The sequence below is a fragment of the Megascapheus bottae genome, chromosome 17, assembly GCF_031878675.1.
Source record: "Megascapheus bottae isolate mThoBot1 chromosome 17, mThoBot2.hap1, whole genome shotgun sequence".
NCBI classification, from domain to species: domain Eukaryota; kingdom Metazoa; phylum Chordata; class Mammalia; order Rodentia; family Geomyidae; genus Megascapheus; species Megascapheus bottae.
In genome coordinates this window covers 13,853,596-13,869,148 of record NC_143525.1, presented here as the reverse complement: position 1 = coordinate 13,869,148, position 15,553 = coordinate 13,853,596, and the positions used below count along the sequence as shown (strand labels likewise).

Sequence of the window (15,553 nt, the reverse complement as noted above, 5' to 3'; positions counted from 1 at the left end):
GGGGGGTCCGGGCACCCCGTTCTGACTGCCGCTGAGCGGGCTGCTTTCCGGGGAGGAACTGGTCGATATTTTTCTTTTTAAGAAGTGGGTAGGGGGAGCGCAGAGGGAGGGGTGCGGGGGGGGGGAATGGGAACCAGATGCCGGAGAAGAAGGGCGCGTTGACTGCTGGAGTTATCTGTGCAGAGCCGAGTGAGGAAATTTACCAAAATTGGTTTCACCTGTACGCGGCCCGGCGGCTGGCTGGGCTGCACGTCTTTGGAGTTGATGCCATCCGTCGAGGGAGGGGTGGGGAGGCTGGGCTGCCCGGCGTGCCCCGCCGGATTGCGGAGGGTCGAGTCTTACACCTCCCAGGTCCCTTGGCCACCATCCCCGCCTTTGCTTCCAGCTCCTTCCCCCCCTTCCCCTTCCCCAGCCCTCCACCCCTTAAAAGTGAGTGGGGAGCTCAGATTTCACCTTTGAAAAAGCTGTGTCGGATACTTGAGATGAGCACCTCTGGATAGCTGAGTTGCTTGATTTGAATTTGAGGAGTTGAAAAGCCTCTTTACTTCTTGCTTTGATGTTGGGTAGATCTGGTTTTGATTAGATCAATTCTCTCTCTCTCCCTCTCCCTCCCTCCCTCTCCCTCCCCCCTCCCCCCTCCTTCCTTTTCTTTCCAGAGAGGAGGCTCAGATGAGCCCCTGCTGACGAGAGAGAGAGAGAGAGAGAGAGAGAGAGAGAGAGAGACCAAGCCCTTCTCTGAGAAGAACTGGAAGAAGAAAAAGAAGGGGGAAAAAAAAAAACCAAAAACCCAACTCTGAGCAGTGCCCTCTTCTCACCATGAGCAGCGCTGTGTTGATCACTCGCCTCCCGGATCCCAGCAGCAGCTTCCATGAAGATGCCCCTCGGCCCCCTGTTCCTGGAGAAGAAGGGGAGACCCCGACTTGCCAGCCAGGAGTGGGCAAGAGCCAGGCCACCAAACCCATGCCTGTCTCCTCCAACACCCGGAGGAATGAAGATGGTTTAGGGGAGCCTGAGGGGCGGGCGTCCCCCGATTCCCCTCTGACCAGGTGGACCAAGTCCTTACACTCCTTGTTGGGCGACCAGGACGGCGCCTACCTCTTCCGGACTTTCCTGGAGAGGGAGAAATGTGTGGATACCCTGGACTTCTGGTTCGCCTGCAATGGATTCAGGCAGATGAACCTGAAGGATTCCAAAACTTTGCGAGTAGCCAAAGCCATCTACAAAAGGTACATCGAGAACAACAGCATTGTCTCCAAGCAGCTGAAGCCTGCCACCAAGACCTACATACGAGATAACATCAAGAAGCAGCAGATTGACTCCATCATGTTTGACCAGGCACAGACGGAGATTCAGGCGGTGATGGAGGAAAATGCCTACCAGATGTTTTTGACTTCTGATATATACCTCGAATACGTGAGGAGTGGGGGAGAGAACACAGCTTACATGAATAACGCGGGGCTGGGAAGCCTGAAGGTCCTGTGTGGCTATCTTCCCACCTTGAATGAAGAAGAGGAATGGACTTGTGCCGACTTCAAGTGCAAACTTTCACCTACTGTGGTTGGCTTATCCAGCAAAACTCTGAGGGCCACAGCAGGTGTGAGGTCTACGGAAACCATTGAGAATGGATACAGGTAAGGCTTTGGCTGCCTAGGGGGTGGGGGTAGGGCTGGGAGGATGAGTTGGGCTTTCCAGATGTTTTGAATCAAGTTGAATGCATGGATGCATGTGCCTTGGAGGTCTGTTGAGAGCTAGAACCGCTGGCCAGGAACTCTTTGATCTTGCTTCTTGTTTTTCTAAAGTGGGGGGTGTGTGGGGGGAGGGGAGTGTGATGCACACAGCTGAATACCTACTCTCTTCCAGTGCTGACTTCAAACAGTGGCAAGCTGTATTCATTAATGTGGGTTACATATTATCCTGGGCTAGTAGTGTCTCAGAAAGGGAGGGACGTAGGAAGAGAGGGTGGGGAGGGAGAGAATATAAGGGGAAGTTGGGGGGGGGTATTGGAGGGGAGGAGAAGCAGTCAAAGCTGCTTCTGAGTCACCAGACCCACTAAGCACCCCTTTGGGAAAGGGTCATTTCACCACTCATCAGCAAAGTGGAATTAATATGGCTGGGGAAGCAGCTGGGTTGTGGTAGAGTCACAGGAAATAATGTGTGCACCCATGGAGGGCTAAGTGGGATCTTTTGAACTTTTATGTCAAGATAAGAGCCAGCAATTGGCTTAACAACCTCGCTTGTTCTCTTTGTCAAATTAGATATCTGTTCAGCAAGAAAGGCCTCTAACTTGGGGGAAGGCCCTGTGACTTCCCTCAAACGAAGGACCTTTACTTAGTTTCCTGTGTCTGCTGAGTTATGAATCCAGGTTTTAAATGCTTGTAAGCCTAAAGGTCAGACCTCAGTTGATGGTTTTGTTGCTTGGATTTTATTGGAGAAGAAACAGATTGTAGCCCAGGAGAACTGGGCCTTGGAATACATTCTCTCTTTGAGGATCCAGAGACAGTCATTTACTAAATGACCAAGTCTTAAGATTCTTGGCCTTTGTAGGCAACTTCAAAGCTCCTGTTAGAATGAGTTTTTCTCTGTTTTTCCACCTCTCCCTTGTTTGAAGTACTGCATAGGAGAACGTGCTGTTTTATCCTAGGTCATTGCTTATGGCATGCATAAGGAGGTGTGCATCATTTGACTGCTCTCTCCGTGGCTTATTTTGTTCCTTGTAGATTTATTTTTCTGTGTTGGGGACTCAAGATATATCTGACAGTCAACAGTGACCTCTGGGTTTCTGTTGTGCAGGTGTGGCCTCCAGGAGGAGGGGATGGATTCTGGATTGCTGAGGTAGATAGGTAGGTAGGTAGGTAGGTAGGTAGGTAGGTAGGTAGGTCGGTAGGTAGGTAGGTAGGTAGGTAGGTAGGTAGATAGATAGATAGAGATGGATGAGTTTAGGCGTAACAGCTTGACTACCAGTGAGAAGAGGAAGGGCTTGTTCTTCAGCCACAAGGGGGCGCTCATCCAGCCATGGGAACTAGTGTACTGATGGCTCAGACATCTGGTTTACACCTAAGTGGAACTGGCTGGACTCTTTGCAAGGAAGCATAAGGAGATCACATGAGAGAGTCATTTCCACTGCGAGTCAGGCTCATGGAGGCAGGCTGTGTTGGAGGAAGTTTCTGGGGTTGGCCTCTGCAGCAGAGCTATCTCTGGGCATCTGCCCCTTCTTGTCTCACTCTGCTGCGAGGATATGTGGGCAAACCTGTGGTTGTTGGGTGCTGGCCTCTTTGCCCTCCTGCTTGGCAGCTGTTGCTGACATTCTTTAAGGCTAGCGGTAAGGCTGCTTCTGCGGGGGCCTCTGACAGTGGGGCTTCTGTGTCTCCAGTGTCTGTCCTGGAGTGTCACCTTTGTAAATAGCTGTGTGTGGTTTGGGGTGTCAACAGTAAGAAAATGCTGGCCAGGCGGGATGCTCCTGTGACTGCTTTCCTTGTGGGTGGGCGATGGAGACCTAGCCCTGGTTTGCCTTCCAGAGGCTTCATCTGGCACATTGCCAGCTTTAAACAGTGTGGTAAGATCCTGGAGACAGGAGCAGAAGCTTATGTGTTCCAGGGCTGTCCTTGAACGGAATCCGTGGGCATCCCTGGTGGATGGAGTAATAAATCTTGTTTTTTCTCCTGCTGTGGGGTTGGATAGAAACATTCTCTGGACTATATGTAGCCTCAGTGCCTTAACTGGGTACTGTCGGGGAGACTTGAAGACCAACCAGAGGATCTAATTTCATGATAACAGGCAAGATGTGGGAGAGTCTGTCCAATGTAGTGGAAGGTTATTTGAAGGCCTAGGTTCCAAACCCGTTTGCCTTACTTCCTACCTGGCTTGAAGCCTCCCTTACCTCTGTGTACCCATCTGTAAAATGGGTGGACACCATCTCATCTTGTTTATGTCACTGGCTTGTTCTTAGGAACAGAATAATAAACATGAAAGCCTTTTGTAAGGGAAATGTTTTGAAAAGCTGTCAAGTGTTATAATTAGCGTAATTAATGGTAATAATTGGGTATATAGAAAGGGCAGCAGGGTTAGCATGTCACTTTTAAATAGTGACTCTTGGCAGGGTTTAGCTGATGTTTAATTGGAAATTTTGGAAGACTGGCTCCTCCTTCCACACTTCTTGAACTTACACAAATCTATCTTATTTTTGCTTCTCCAACTTACACAAGTCTATCTTTATAGCAGTCAATTCTTGGAACTGTTGGGTTTCACTCCTTGGGCAGAGTACCTGGCACTTGGGATAGGCACTGTAAGTTGTGTTTAAAAAAAAAAAAAAGAATGAATTAGAGAAAACAGCTTGTGGGGAAGGATGGTCTGTCTTCTTCAGCTCTTGAGAAATCCTCTTGGTGGTCAGAAGCCCAAGGGCCCTGGCTGGCTTTCCAAGCCCTGTATTTACCCCTGGCCACTCCAAAGGAGCCTCAGTTTTGAACAACTTGTTTGTGTCCTGATTAAGTGTCAAGTTTAACAGAAATAGTTGGGCGGGAATGGCAGGACTGTGCGTGGAGGGAGGGGTTCTGGGGGTCAGGGGCTGAGAGGGATACCTGGGGTTTTGGTTGCTCTCTATAAATAATCCTGTTGGGGCGAACACGTGGAGAAACCCAGCACACAAACACCTACATGGTATCCAGGTGTGCTGAGCGGGACTGTGGGCTCAGGCGCTCAGCCCAGCCCTTATTTTGGGAAGAGGAGAGAGTGCTGCACACACAGAGAACACCCCTGTGCCCTTCCCTTTCTGCCCTGGCTCTGGGCAGGACTCATCGGCCTGCCATTGGGTTCTCTGCTCTGGCCTCCCTAGAAATCCCCCCTGGGGCCAGTAGGTGGCCCTCTGCTGACTCCATGGGCTTCCCAAGAACTCGCTGATGGCGGGGGTGGGGGAGGGCGGGCAGAGGCTTGTTTTTGTTGTTGTTGTTGTTGTTTTTAAATGCTAAGACATTGGAATCAAGCTTGGCTTCCATGATCAAAGAAAGTGATACCATAGGAAAGATACCTGTGCAGCCATGAGCAGTGAGGGGAGTTGCACGCTGCTCCAGGCAGCTGGCTGAGATGCACTTGTCAGACCGCCTGGTTCCAGAAGACACCGACCCCTCCATGCACACACATCCTTGATCTTGCCTCTGAATACACTTGAGGAAGAAGCTGACACCTTTTGGGCAGTGACCATGGGAGGGAATTGTTTGTGGCTCTTAGCTCTGGGCACAATCTTAGAAGCAAGTCCTTTTCTGCACAGGCTTCGGAGGTAGGGGCCCTTCAGGAAAGCCTCTTGTGCTCTGGGATCTAGAGAATGAGCTCACTGCAGACACTGCTCTCCATGGAGTTTCCAGGAGCCTGTGCTACCTGCTGGCTGGAGGCCTCTGCTTGCTTCCAGTGTCAGGTTTGGTCTGTGAATGTCCCCCGGCAGTGTGTGGACAGACCACAGGCCTCCGGGCCCTGTAGAAATGCAAAACTTCTTGCAGCAACTGGACACACAACAGTCCTGGGGGAAAAAATCATCAAAGCATCTGGGTACAATTACTGAAGCATGCTCTAGTTTCTTTCCTTTCCTCCGCCCCCCCCCCCACTTTCTTTAAGTAATCACAAGAAATCAGCTCTAATCCATTTTCTTAAAATTATGTGGTGCTTTGGAGAGAGTTCTGGGTACTTAAACCTTAAGTTTCTGTCTCTCCCCACAGCCTACCTCCTTCCCCCTGCTTGTCTTACTATGGTTGTTGGAAAATCCAAGTACTTTATTGCAGTCAACCCAGTTAAGAGCTGTATATTCCATTTTTAATTACTGGTCTCACAGTAGCCCTCTATTTTGGAAGTGGAGGGAGGAGTTTATTTTGGGGTGCAGGTGTGAAAGGCATTCAAGTCTTGTGCTCACACATGGGGGTCTGAGTTAGGTGTCTTTTTCTGTTGGTGAGGAAGGAATTTCTATTGAGTCATTTTCTCCCTGTAGAGCTAAAGCCTAAGTCTGAGGCCTTGTTGATGTGTTAATACCACCGAGATAGCAGGGCTGAGGGCAGGAGAAGAGTGTTTGAATTCTATTTAAGGCTGCTTTGGCTTTTTTGATCTTGCGCTATGCCTCTTTTAAAACTTTTCAGCAACCCATTTGATGGATCTGGGCCTTTGAAGAAGGCTCAAGCAGGTTTTGAGCTCCTGCCACGTGCCACCCACTACTTTTGGTATTGGAGATGCACGTGTACAGACATGACTGGGCTCCTGCAGAGGCCCATCTGGACCCAGGGCAGACATTCAGCAGCAGAAGTTATGATCACTACTATAAGAGAACAGGGCTCTCCATCATGTTGTGTGTGTGTGTGTGTGTGTGTGTGTGTGTGTGTGTGCGTGTGCGGGGAGGGGGGGTAGGTGTGTGTTGGTACTAGTGCTTGGACTCAGGGCTTGGGCATTGCTCCTTAGATTTTTCACTTAAGTTTGGTGTTCTACCACCTGAACCATGCCCATACTTCCAGCTTTTTGCTGGTTAATTGATGGTAAGATTCTCACACACTGCCCTGCCCAGGCTGGCTTCAAACCACAATTCTCAGATCTCAGTCTCCTGAGTAGCTGGGATTACAGGCATGAGCCAATGGCGCCAGCTTCTCTACTGTGATTGATGGTTTTTGGAGTGTTGCTTTGACACCCACAATTACACCACCCTTGCTGGGCCCCTCAGAGAATGTGAGCATGCGGAGCAGGTGGCCTGTGTGTAAACTTTTCAGGTCGACATGACACAGTGAGGCGGTGACTGGGCCCAGGGACCTGACAGCCATGCCAGCACCACTCTTAGCCTCTGACTTCTGATCCCTACCAAGAGGGTTGGAAATTGACATCACTGGGTTCTGACCATAGGAGGGGCCCATAAAGAAATCCAGTCCAAGCCCTAGAGAGTTGGCTACCTTGGGCTGTTTAAATTGGGTGAAAACTTGGGGCATTTGCACTGTTCCCATCTCCACGATCTCCTTGACCATGTAGAAATCTTTCCTTCCCCCTTCCCTTCTCCCTTCTCTTTCCTTCCCTTCCCTTGCCCTTCCTCCCTCCCTTCCTCCCTCCCTCCCTCCCTCCCTCTCTTCCTCCCTCCCTCCCTCCCTCCCTCCCTCTCTCCCTCCCTTCCTTCCTTCCTTCCTTCCTTCCTTCCTTCTTTCCCCCATGAATTTCCCCTCTTCTGCCTCTAGTGATGATGGTGAGTGGGGCACCAAGCTTATTCCTTTCACCTGCCCCATGGGCTTCTTTATGGATCATCCTTCAGATACCTCTCTAGAAAAACCAGCTGCCTCCTTATTTGCTTACTCCCCGCCATCTTGGGGAACCCCAGGTTGAGGATACAGGGCTGAGGAGTAAGCATGGAACATCTTACTTCATATTCCCAAGAAGCCCCAAGAGGTGGCAAAATAGAAGCAGATCATTGTTTCTGGACAGGTCGTCATTGTTCCTGGTTGAAAGTACACAGTGGATTCATGTACAGCGCTTGGGCTTGAACTTTCTGGAGACCTCCATGTCTTCCGACACCCCAGGGCCAGTTCCAGCCTAGTGCATAGACTTGGACCAAGGTCTGTGATTATATGTAGCTATAGTGGCCAAGTCTCCAATGGGGTTGCTGTGACCAAGTGCTTGGTCTACTTGGGGCCTTAGTGAGATTTGCTGTAGGATTCCATCACAGACGGGCTGTTTCTTCCTCTTCTGGTCCTTGTTGACATCCTCACAGTCATTGGGGTCAGGGAGTGCCCCACTGTGTTCCTCTTTCTAGTCCAACTTGGTGGTGGTGCCCATAAGGCCTTGCATATTGCTGGGAGCCTTTCCTGCTGGTACCCCCCCAACCTCACCTCCCAGGACCTTATACCCCTCCCTGGTCACTCCTGTCCCTTGTACCAGTCTTACCAGTGTGACTAGTCAGGTCCCCCACTTTTCCTAGTGTGGGGAAAGCTCTGCCCCCTCTCCACCTTTCTCCCCAGTCCTGGGTGTCATCTCCTTAAATTTCTACTCAGTCACAGTGATGCATCTTGTTCCCATCTGGGTTCCCTGTGCTGGCTGCTAACAACTTGCCTCCTAGTCTAGAGCTTTCTGGAACTTCTTATATTAGGAGGCAGGAAGAGAGGCTGAGTGACAGTCAGGTGGGTTACTACCAGGTCCACAACTCTCCAGTTGTGTGGCACAGGCCCCAGGCTACTGTCATGTCAGAGGCCTCATCTGGAAAATGGGCACAGCACAGCAGTCTCCTGCTATCGCCCTGTGAACTTTCCTTCTGATATCCCCACCCCACACCAGGTAATTGTGCCTTCCACTTGGCACCGGAAGCCCAGGGCCCAGCTTAATGCCAGACACACACTGAGGGAGCAGCAGCTCAGTGAGCATGTGCAGAAGGCTGACCGTGACCTTTCCTGTGCCCTTGTCATCTGTCAACTCCAGGGCTATCTTTGTAGACCAGCTGTTGTGACTACATGGAGTTCTCCTTCCTCAGACTTTCCTCTCTCCTCCATCTGAGGCCTGGGCTACTGGCTGAGCTTTGATGGGTCCAATGGAGTAGGCTAGGCTTTGCAACTTCAGGTTGAACAACCCAGGAAGGGTCCCTTCCTCCAGGCTACTGACCTGTCGCCCCTCCCCCTAAGTCCCTGGCTGGTAACACAAGAGGAATGCGGCCCAGCAGGTGACAGGCACACTGGTTGTTCTAGGAGGAGATCAAGAGAACAAAATGAGAACCCAGGGGCCATGGGGACAAAAGGGTTGGAGACACCCCCAACACACACAAAGGAGGGGCCCTGAGCCTTCCTTTGACACAGCTGTACTGCTCATTTCAGTCTTGGGGCCTGAACCAGCCTGAGAGAAAGAAGGCTGGGCTGGGGGAAGGGATATGCCAAGGGCCCACTGCCCAGCATCTCTCCAGCGAATGGCGGACACGGGTCAACATGGGAAGGCTGCACAAGGCCTGTGGTTATTTGCCAACAAACCCCAGAAGGAGCTAGGATGCTTCAGTGTTTGGGGAATCCTGAGAGTGTCTTTGGTCAGGCTTGGTTATGGGAAACAGGGAGGGGAGAGACACCCGTCTCCACTGACTTCCCTCCTCCATCCATGGACTCTGCAGAGTCTGCTCCTTCTCCATAGTGGTGTGCTTAGGACTGGGCAAGACCTCCTAGGCTGCTTCTGGAATACTCTGGCAGACATCTTCCCCTGCGGTCTTCCCAGGCTCTCAGATGGATTTACAACCTAGACAGAGGCAGGATTGGGAGTTCCCCCGTGCCACGATCTCATCAAGGGTGTATCAATGACCATGGCCCCGGCTGTACTTTTCCCCCAGGTCCTTCAAGAGGAACGACCCTGTGAACCCCTACCATGTAGGTTCCGGCTACGTCTTTGCGCCAGCCACCAGTGCCAACGACAGTGAGATATCCAGCGACGCTCTGACGGACGACTCCATGTCCATGACGGACAGCAGCGTGTAAGTCTCTGCTGCCGCTGGGGTGGGGGAGGGAGTCAGGGGGGGCAGGTCACTGTGTGTGTGCACAAGTGCAAAGGGGTGTGTTTGTAGTTTGGTGGGAGGGACAAATGGCAGCCTGGTATTGGTCAAGGAGAGGGGGATATGAAGAACAGAGAGCTTGATTGGAAAATGGAAATAGTACCTTTTAACCAAAGAAAACCAAAATACAGGAGAAGGCTGGTGGGATGGGTTGTTCCTCTTGGAACAATTGCTTGGCTTGTCTTTAAAGCAGAAGCAATAGGTAGGACACAGGCTGGTGTTGAGGGGTCTGTGTTAGCTGGCCACTGGTGGCCCACATCTGTAATCCTCGCTACTCAGGAGGCTCTAAGGTAGGAGGATCGCAGTTCAAAGACAGCCTGGGCAGAAAAATCAGTGAGATTTTTTTTTTTTTATCTCCAATTAACTAGCCAGAAAAAAAAGCTGGAAGTAGAGCTCAGGGTTGGTAGAGCGCCAGTCTTGAGTGAAAAAGTCAAGTGAGAGTGTAATGTTCTGAGTTCAAGCCCCAGTATCAGCACAAAAAGGGGAGAGGTAACAGGGGAAGGAGTGTCTTGTGTGTTTGTAGGAAAAGGCATTGAAGGGTCAGAGAGCCAGCTGTCTGTAAAGGACCACTGTGCACCTGTGGCCAATGGCAAAATTGAAACGAGCATCCCTCAGAAAGTGCTGGGGAAAGTTCCAGTCCTCTGCCAGATGCTGGGATCCTGAGCAGCGGCTCTCGAACGCAGCACCTGGTCCTGGATCTTTTGCTGCTGGAGGATGGCATTAATATTTGAAAGCAAGCCAAGTCACTGAAGGGTATGAAGAGGTCAGTAGACCATCAGGCCAGGTCGCGCTTTGCCTTTTAGGTTATTTGAAGGCTAGTCATGGTGTCCTGATGAGGGGCCCTGTATGCAGGAGGGAGGCGGCAGGACACAGCAGTGCACTGCCATCTTTTGGGGTTTTGATTGAGGAGACTCAGGGTAGAATTTGGGCGTGAGTGAAATTTCCCAAACTCTTTCACCCAACACCCTGTTCCAGAAATGGCCTTTCAAGGATTAGAGTCAGTATGCAAGCGTAATCCCTCTGTATATCACTTTTATAGTGACAATTTTAAAAATTAAAAAAAAAAGGAGTAGAGTCAAGCTTCTGCTGGCTATAGAACCATATTGAGTGGTGTAAGTTCTAGCATAACTTACTTAGACTTTGCTGGACCATCCATTCTTTCCATATGTTTGTAGCCATCCGATTTCTATTGGCGACTGTCCTGCTGCTGGGCTTGTGGCCTTGTTGGAGGACAGGTTGATGAGGTTAGTTGGGGAGTGCGCTGTTGATTGTCTTGGTGTCTTTTATTTTGTCAACTCAGGTTCCCTTGTTAGCAAAGGGTCAGGAGAGCCTAAAGTCAGGAAGACCCATTTTAGTGGAGGAATAGCATTTTGGCTTTAGAGCAAGAGTGCACACTTTTATTCTCTGAAAGGACACAAGGCCTCGGAGACGTGGGTTTTCCGTGTTAGCTGGGCTCTTTAAGTATTCATGCTGGAAAAACTTCAGTGAACATAAATCTTGTGCTGTCTTCATTAAATAGCATTAGATAAAGCCTAGTTTATTATTTCTTCTTCTTCTTCCTCCTCCTCCTCTTCCTCCTCCTCCTCCTCTTCTTCTCCTCTTCTTCTTCTCCTCCTCTTCCTCCTCTTCTTCTCCTGCTCCTCCTCTTCTTCTCCTCCTCCTCCTCCTCTTCTTCTTCTCCTCCTCCTCTTCTTCCTCCCCTTTTTCCCCTCCCTCCCTCCTTCCTTCCTTCCTTCCTCCTCTTTCTCCTCCTGATCTTCTTCCCTCCTCCTCCTCCCTGCCAGAGTTCAAACTCTAGGGACTGGCACTTGCTCACTTGGTGCTTTACCACATGAGCCACACCTCCAGCTCAGCTTTTTGCTGGTTATTTTGAAGGTGAGTCTCTTGGACTGTTCTACCCAGCTGGTCTCTAGCCACCAACCTTCAGATCTCAACCCCCTCTGAGCAGCTAGGATTACAACTGTGAGCCTCTAGCTCATAGTTTATTCTTGATTCTTTCAAAAACGTATCAAGATCTGTTTTCATGTTATGTTGTAGAATTATCTCAAAAGCTGTTTGTGTAAGGTATGTTCCTGTATCTATTGCTCTTTTTAAATACTTCTTCTCTTTGGAGCTAGCTAGTGGCTCATGTCTGTAATACTAGCTACTCTAAAAGCTGAGATCTGAAGATCTCAGTTCAAAGCCAGCTGGGGAAGAAAAGCCTGTCCGAAGCTCTTATTTCCAACTACTCGGCAAGTCTAGATGTACAGTTATGGCTCAAGTGGTAGTATGCAAGCCTTGAGTGGAAAAAGCCAAGTGAAAACATAAAGCCTCGAGTTCAAGCCATAGTACTGGCACCAAAACAACAACAAAAAACTTTTGTTTTCTGTTTATCATTCTACCTGCTGTCATGTTTTGCTCTGTATTCTTGCTTCTAGCAAACATCATTCCTTCATTTATTAAGTTGGGGACTGTGTGTGTGGAATACGAGTGAATTGGAATTGAATGGAAGCATTGAGTGACTCTCCTACGTCTTGATGCAGTTTACTTAGTAGACTGTGAGGCTTCTGTTTAGATTTCTTCGAGACTATTTTTGGCTTGCTTCCTGGTCCTTGGCTGTATTTCAGTCCCCATCACTGAGGTGTTATTCTGGGTTCATGATGAGATAACTTGGGTGTGGTCCCACATTCGTGGCCCTGTAATCCTCACAGGACCCAATGGGAAAGATAGCTGGTTACTGGAGGCTTTGACAGGCAGCAGGAAGGCCTGGCGTGGCCCTGGCGACCCACAGCAAAGGCAGAACTCAGATTTCAGCCAAACCTGGATGTGTTCTCCCTGGCACACACTTTTTTATTTTTTTAACCAGGAGATATGGTCATCATCAGATCTTTGAGCTATGTTGGGTTTCCCTTTTCTTTTTAGTGATCAGAATGTTTTTGCCTTTTCCACAGGTCAGGGGAGGAGTGGCAGGGAGCTCTTTTCGGCGTCCTCCCTGCAGCCTGCCTGTTTCCTCTTTTATTACCATTTCCCAGAAAGAAAACAGCCCCATTTCATTTAGAAGTGGCTTTAAAGTTCTCAGCTCCCTTCCCATTTTAGCTAAAGCACTGTGTGAAACTAAAGTGTGGGGAAGTCACTTCTGGGGTTCACTCTTTAGCCCTGATCCTAGGTGGCAAAGCCATAGAGGCCACTCTGACACAGAAGAGGGCAGATGGCTTTCTCAGCAACTTTGAGAGCCAGACCAGATACCACGGCACCTGGTGACTGGGCATCTGGGTGTTGGGTGTTGGTATAGCTGAGCTGCCATGGATTCCTGAAGAACTAGCCAGGACTGGAGCGAGTCCCTGTGAGCTGGGACCCTGGGAGCCATACCCACGTCCATGTTGGCATTGGATGATGCAGAGGCCCCGTGACCAAATGTGGGGGGCGCTCAGGTTCACTGTCCCAGCTGTGCCCACCCCGCTTTGTGGGGTGGCACCAATGGGAATGCCATTTGCTTCAGGGGCAAATCAGTACCCTATCACCTGCTTTGAGGAGATGCTTATCTCATGATTCCCATGGTGGGCACAAGTGGGCACAAGGAAGTCCAGAACCCAGAACCCACTGGATAGGGGCTTGCTCACTCTTTGAGGTTCCCATGGGCCCCAGGCTGCCATTGGTGCCAGACAGGAGAGCTTGGGGGCAGGGGAGTGCTCCCTGCTCTTCTGCTGAGCAGACTTGGCATAAAGAAAAAGTGTGGGGTGTGTGATTGCACCCGGTGCCAGGCAGTCACCTGGGATTCCCAGGGCTGGGCTTCGACCCCCTCCTCAGAGCTCTGCCAATTGTGGGCCTCGTGCACATGAGAGCGCCAGGCAAGAACTGAAGTGTGTGGGGATGAAAAGCGGGGCTGAATCGCTTTCAGCCCATTGTTCATCCGGGAAGCTTAGAGGGGATAAGAGGGCCCCTTTGAAATTTCCTTGAACAAGTGAATAGGAGCGCCCCATAAAGCATGAAAAGAGCCCTGGCTGTTTCTCCTGGTCACAGTCACAATGGCCGGTGTGGGCTGTGGGGGGCTGGGGAGTGGGGCTGGCTGCCGTGCTGTGAGGTGGGAGGGGGAGATGGGGGTCACAGGCAGCCTTCAATAGACACCAGAAGGTTGGAGTTCATTAGACACAAGCCCAGGGAAGCAATCTCATTTGCCACTGAACCAATTAAATCCCAGGGGCCTTTGCAAGAGGCCTGGGTGTTGAAGGTGGAGCAGAGCTAGCCGGTACTCGGGTCTTCCAGGGAGCTGGGCCAGCCAGAGCTAGGCCACACGGAGCAGGTGGGGTCTGTGGGGGTCTTTAAGGAAACCCTTGCCTTCTTCCAGAGCCCACTGCTGGCTTCTCTTTGCCCACTAAGTAAAAATCCCTGTTAAAGATGGTTGGGGATTTGAGTCTCCATTATAGGACTCTGCAAAGGTAGTTTTATGAGCCTGTTCCTCTGAAACCTGCGTTCTCAGAAGAAATGGCTTTTTAGTTTAGGGTTACACCATCCCCCAGTTTCTTAAGTTAATTGCCAGACTTTCAGCAAAAATCTTTTAACTGCACTGCTTGGAGCACTGGAAGCCAGAAGAGTGTGGGCCGTTCCAGGTTCCAGGGCTGAGGAGGGTGAGGGCCAGGAGTTGGGCACAGAAGCTGTGGCCCAAGTTCAGGGAAGTCCAGCCATGGCCGTGGAGGTGACCCCATGTCTTGTCTGTTTGGGGGCGTGTTGCTGCTGTAAGCAGGACCTTGGTAGCTTGCCTCTGTTTCCAATGTCCCTCAGTTAGCGCAGGTGATATCTTCCCATTCTATGCTGCTGTGACACGGGTTTCCTTATTTTTGTTCCCTTCTGTCTTGCTGATGGGCATGTGTACTGGACACAGGGGAATGTGTCCAAGCGGACTTCAGCTATTACCTTATCTTACAAGCCAGGCTTTGATGCTGGCCGTGGCTGCAGTCAGCCTCAGATTGGCTGCCAGAATGCAGATGTGTATGGGTGTGGGTGCCTGCGAATTTCAAAGCTGCCAGAAAGCTACATCCAAGTTAGGTGGGCCACAGCAGAGTCAGAAGGCTAAGCTAATTGGCTCAGCTTAAATGGCAACTAAATGGAGTCCACACTTCAAAATCAGTGCTCCCCAGAAACAGCTGGGCTGGGCAGCAGGCTCGTTAGCTAAAATGTTTATAATTAAAGAAGACTATAGAGGGTCCAGAACTGGAACACTCTTCAGCTGGTGGGTTTTGAACAGCTAGGAAACTGATCAGACTTCATAGAGCCTGAATAAAAGAGAGAAGAGAGGCCCCCTTTTTGGAATGAGAGGGGGTGTTTTGGAAGAAGATTCTTGGCTTGGGGGGAGGTAGGGTGAGGGGAATTAAAGCCACATTTTCTGGAAGGCGCTGTAAGCTTCTTTGAGCCTCTCTGAGCTGAAATCTCCCAGTTTCGCTCATCCCAAGTTGGCTTCCCGGTAGTAAGGCCCTTTACCCCTCCAGGCCATGGGGGGGGGGGGGGAAGAGTGGTGGAGGCTTCAGAAATTGTTCCCTCCTTTTGCCTTCTGTCTGACCCTCACCTGTTTCCTCCCCGCTTCATTCTTTTCTTTTACCTTTTATGGAGAAGGCAGGCAAGGTGTAAAAGGCTTACTATTATATTGATTTTCATCCAAAAGGAAAGAGAAGGAACTGGAGAACATTATGGAAAAATTGAGGGCAGAGTCTAAAAGGGAGTGGATGGGGGCAGGGGGCCTTTTCTAAGGGTCCAGAAGCCTACGTTTGCTAGCATGCGGCCCAGGGAGTGCTTGATGCTTACACTCCCCTGACTGTCAGGAAGCGACATGGAACACAGCCCTCCACTCAGAAGTTTCTGGAAGAGTAGCTGGCTAAGAGAGAGTTCTGGCCAGGAGGGGGCTTGGACATTTTTCTACCTCTAGGGCAGCAGAAGTTGATTAGTGCAGCCTGAGACCCCTTCTGTGGGATGCATAGCACCCAGCATTCTCAAAGCCAGGGAGGACTAGCCAGTGGAGGTGGGGGGGTTTCTAGAACATTCTCTGAATTTCCCTTTTGTTGT

The 15,553-nt window shown here is 50.5% G+C and overlaps 1 protein-coding gene across 1 annotated transcript in view; it reads left to right on the top strand.

Annotated features, from left to right (window-relative positions):
- The first annotated feature begins 780 nt into the window (after window positions 1–780).
- The window catches only part of Axin2 (axin 2), a 29,827-nt gene continuing 15,054 nt past the window's right edge, over window positions 781–15,553 (top strand). Inside the window, exons 1-2 of the mRNA XM_090349876.1 lie at window positions 781–1,631; window positions 9,302–9,442. Coding sequence (XP_090206002.1) covers window positions 817–1,631; window positions 9,302–9,442 — 956 coding nt within the window. The 5' untranslated portion in view covers window positions 781–816. The remainder of the gene's footprint in view (window positions 1,632–9,301; window positions 9,443–15,553) is intronic.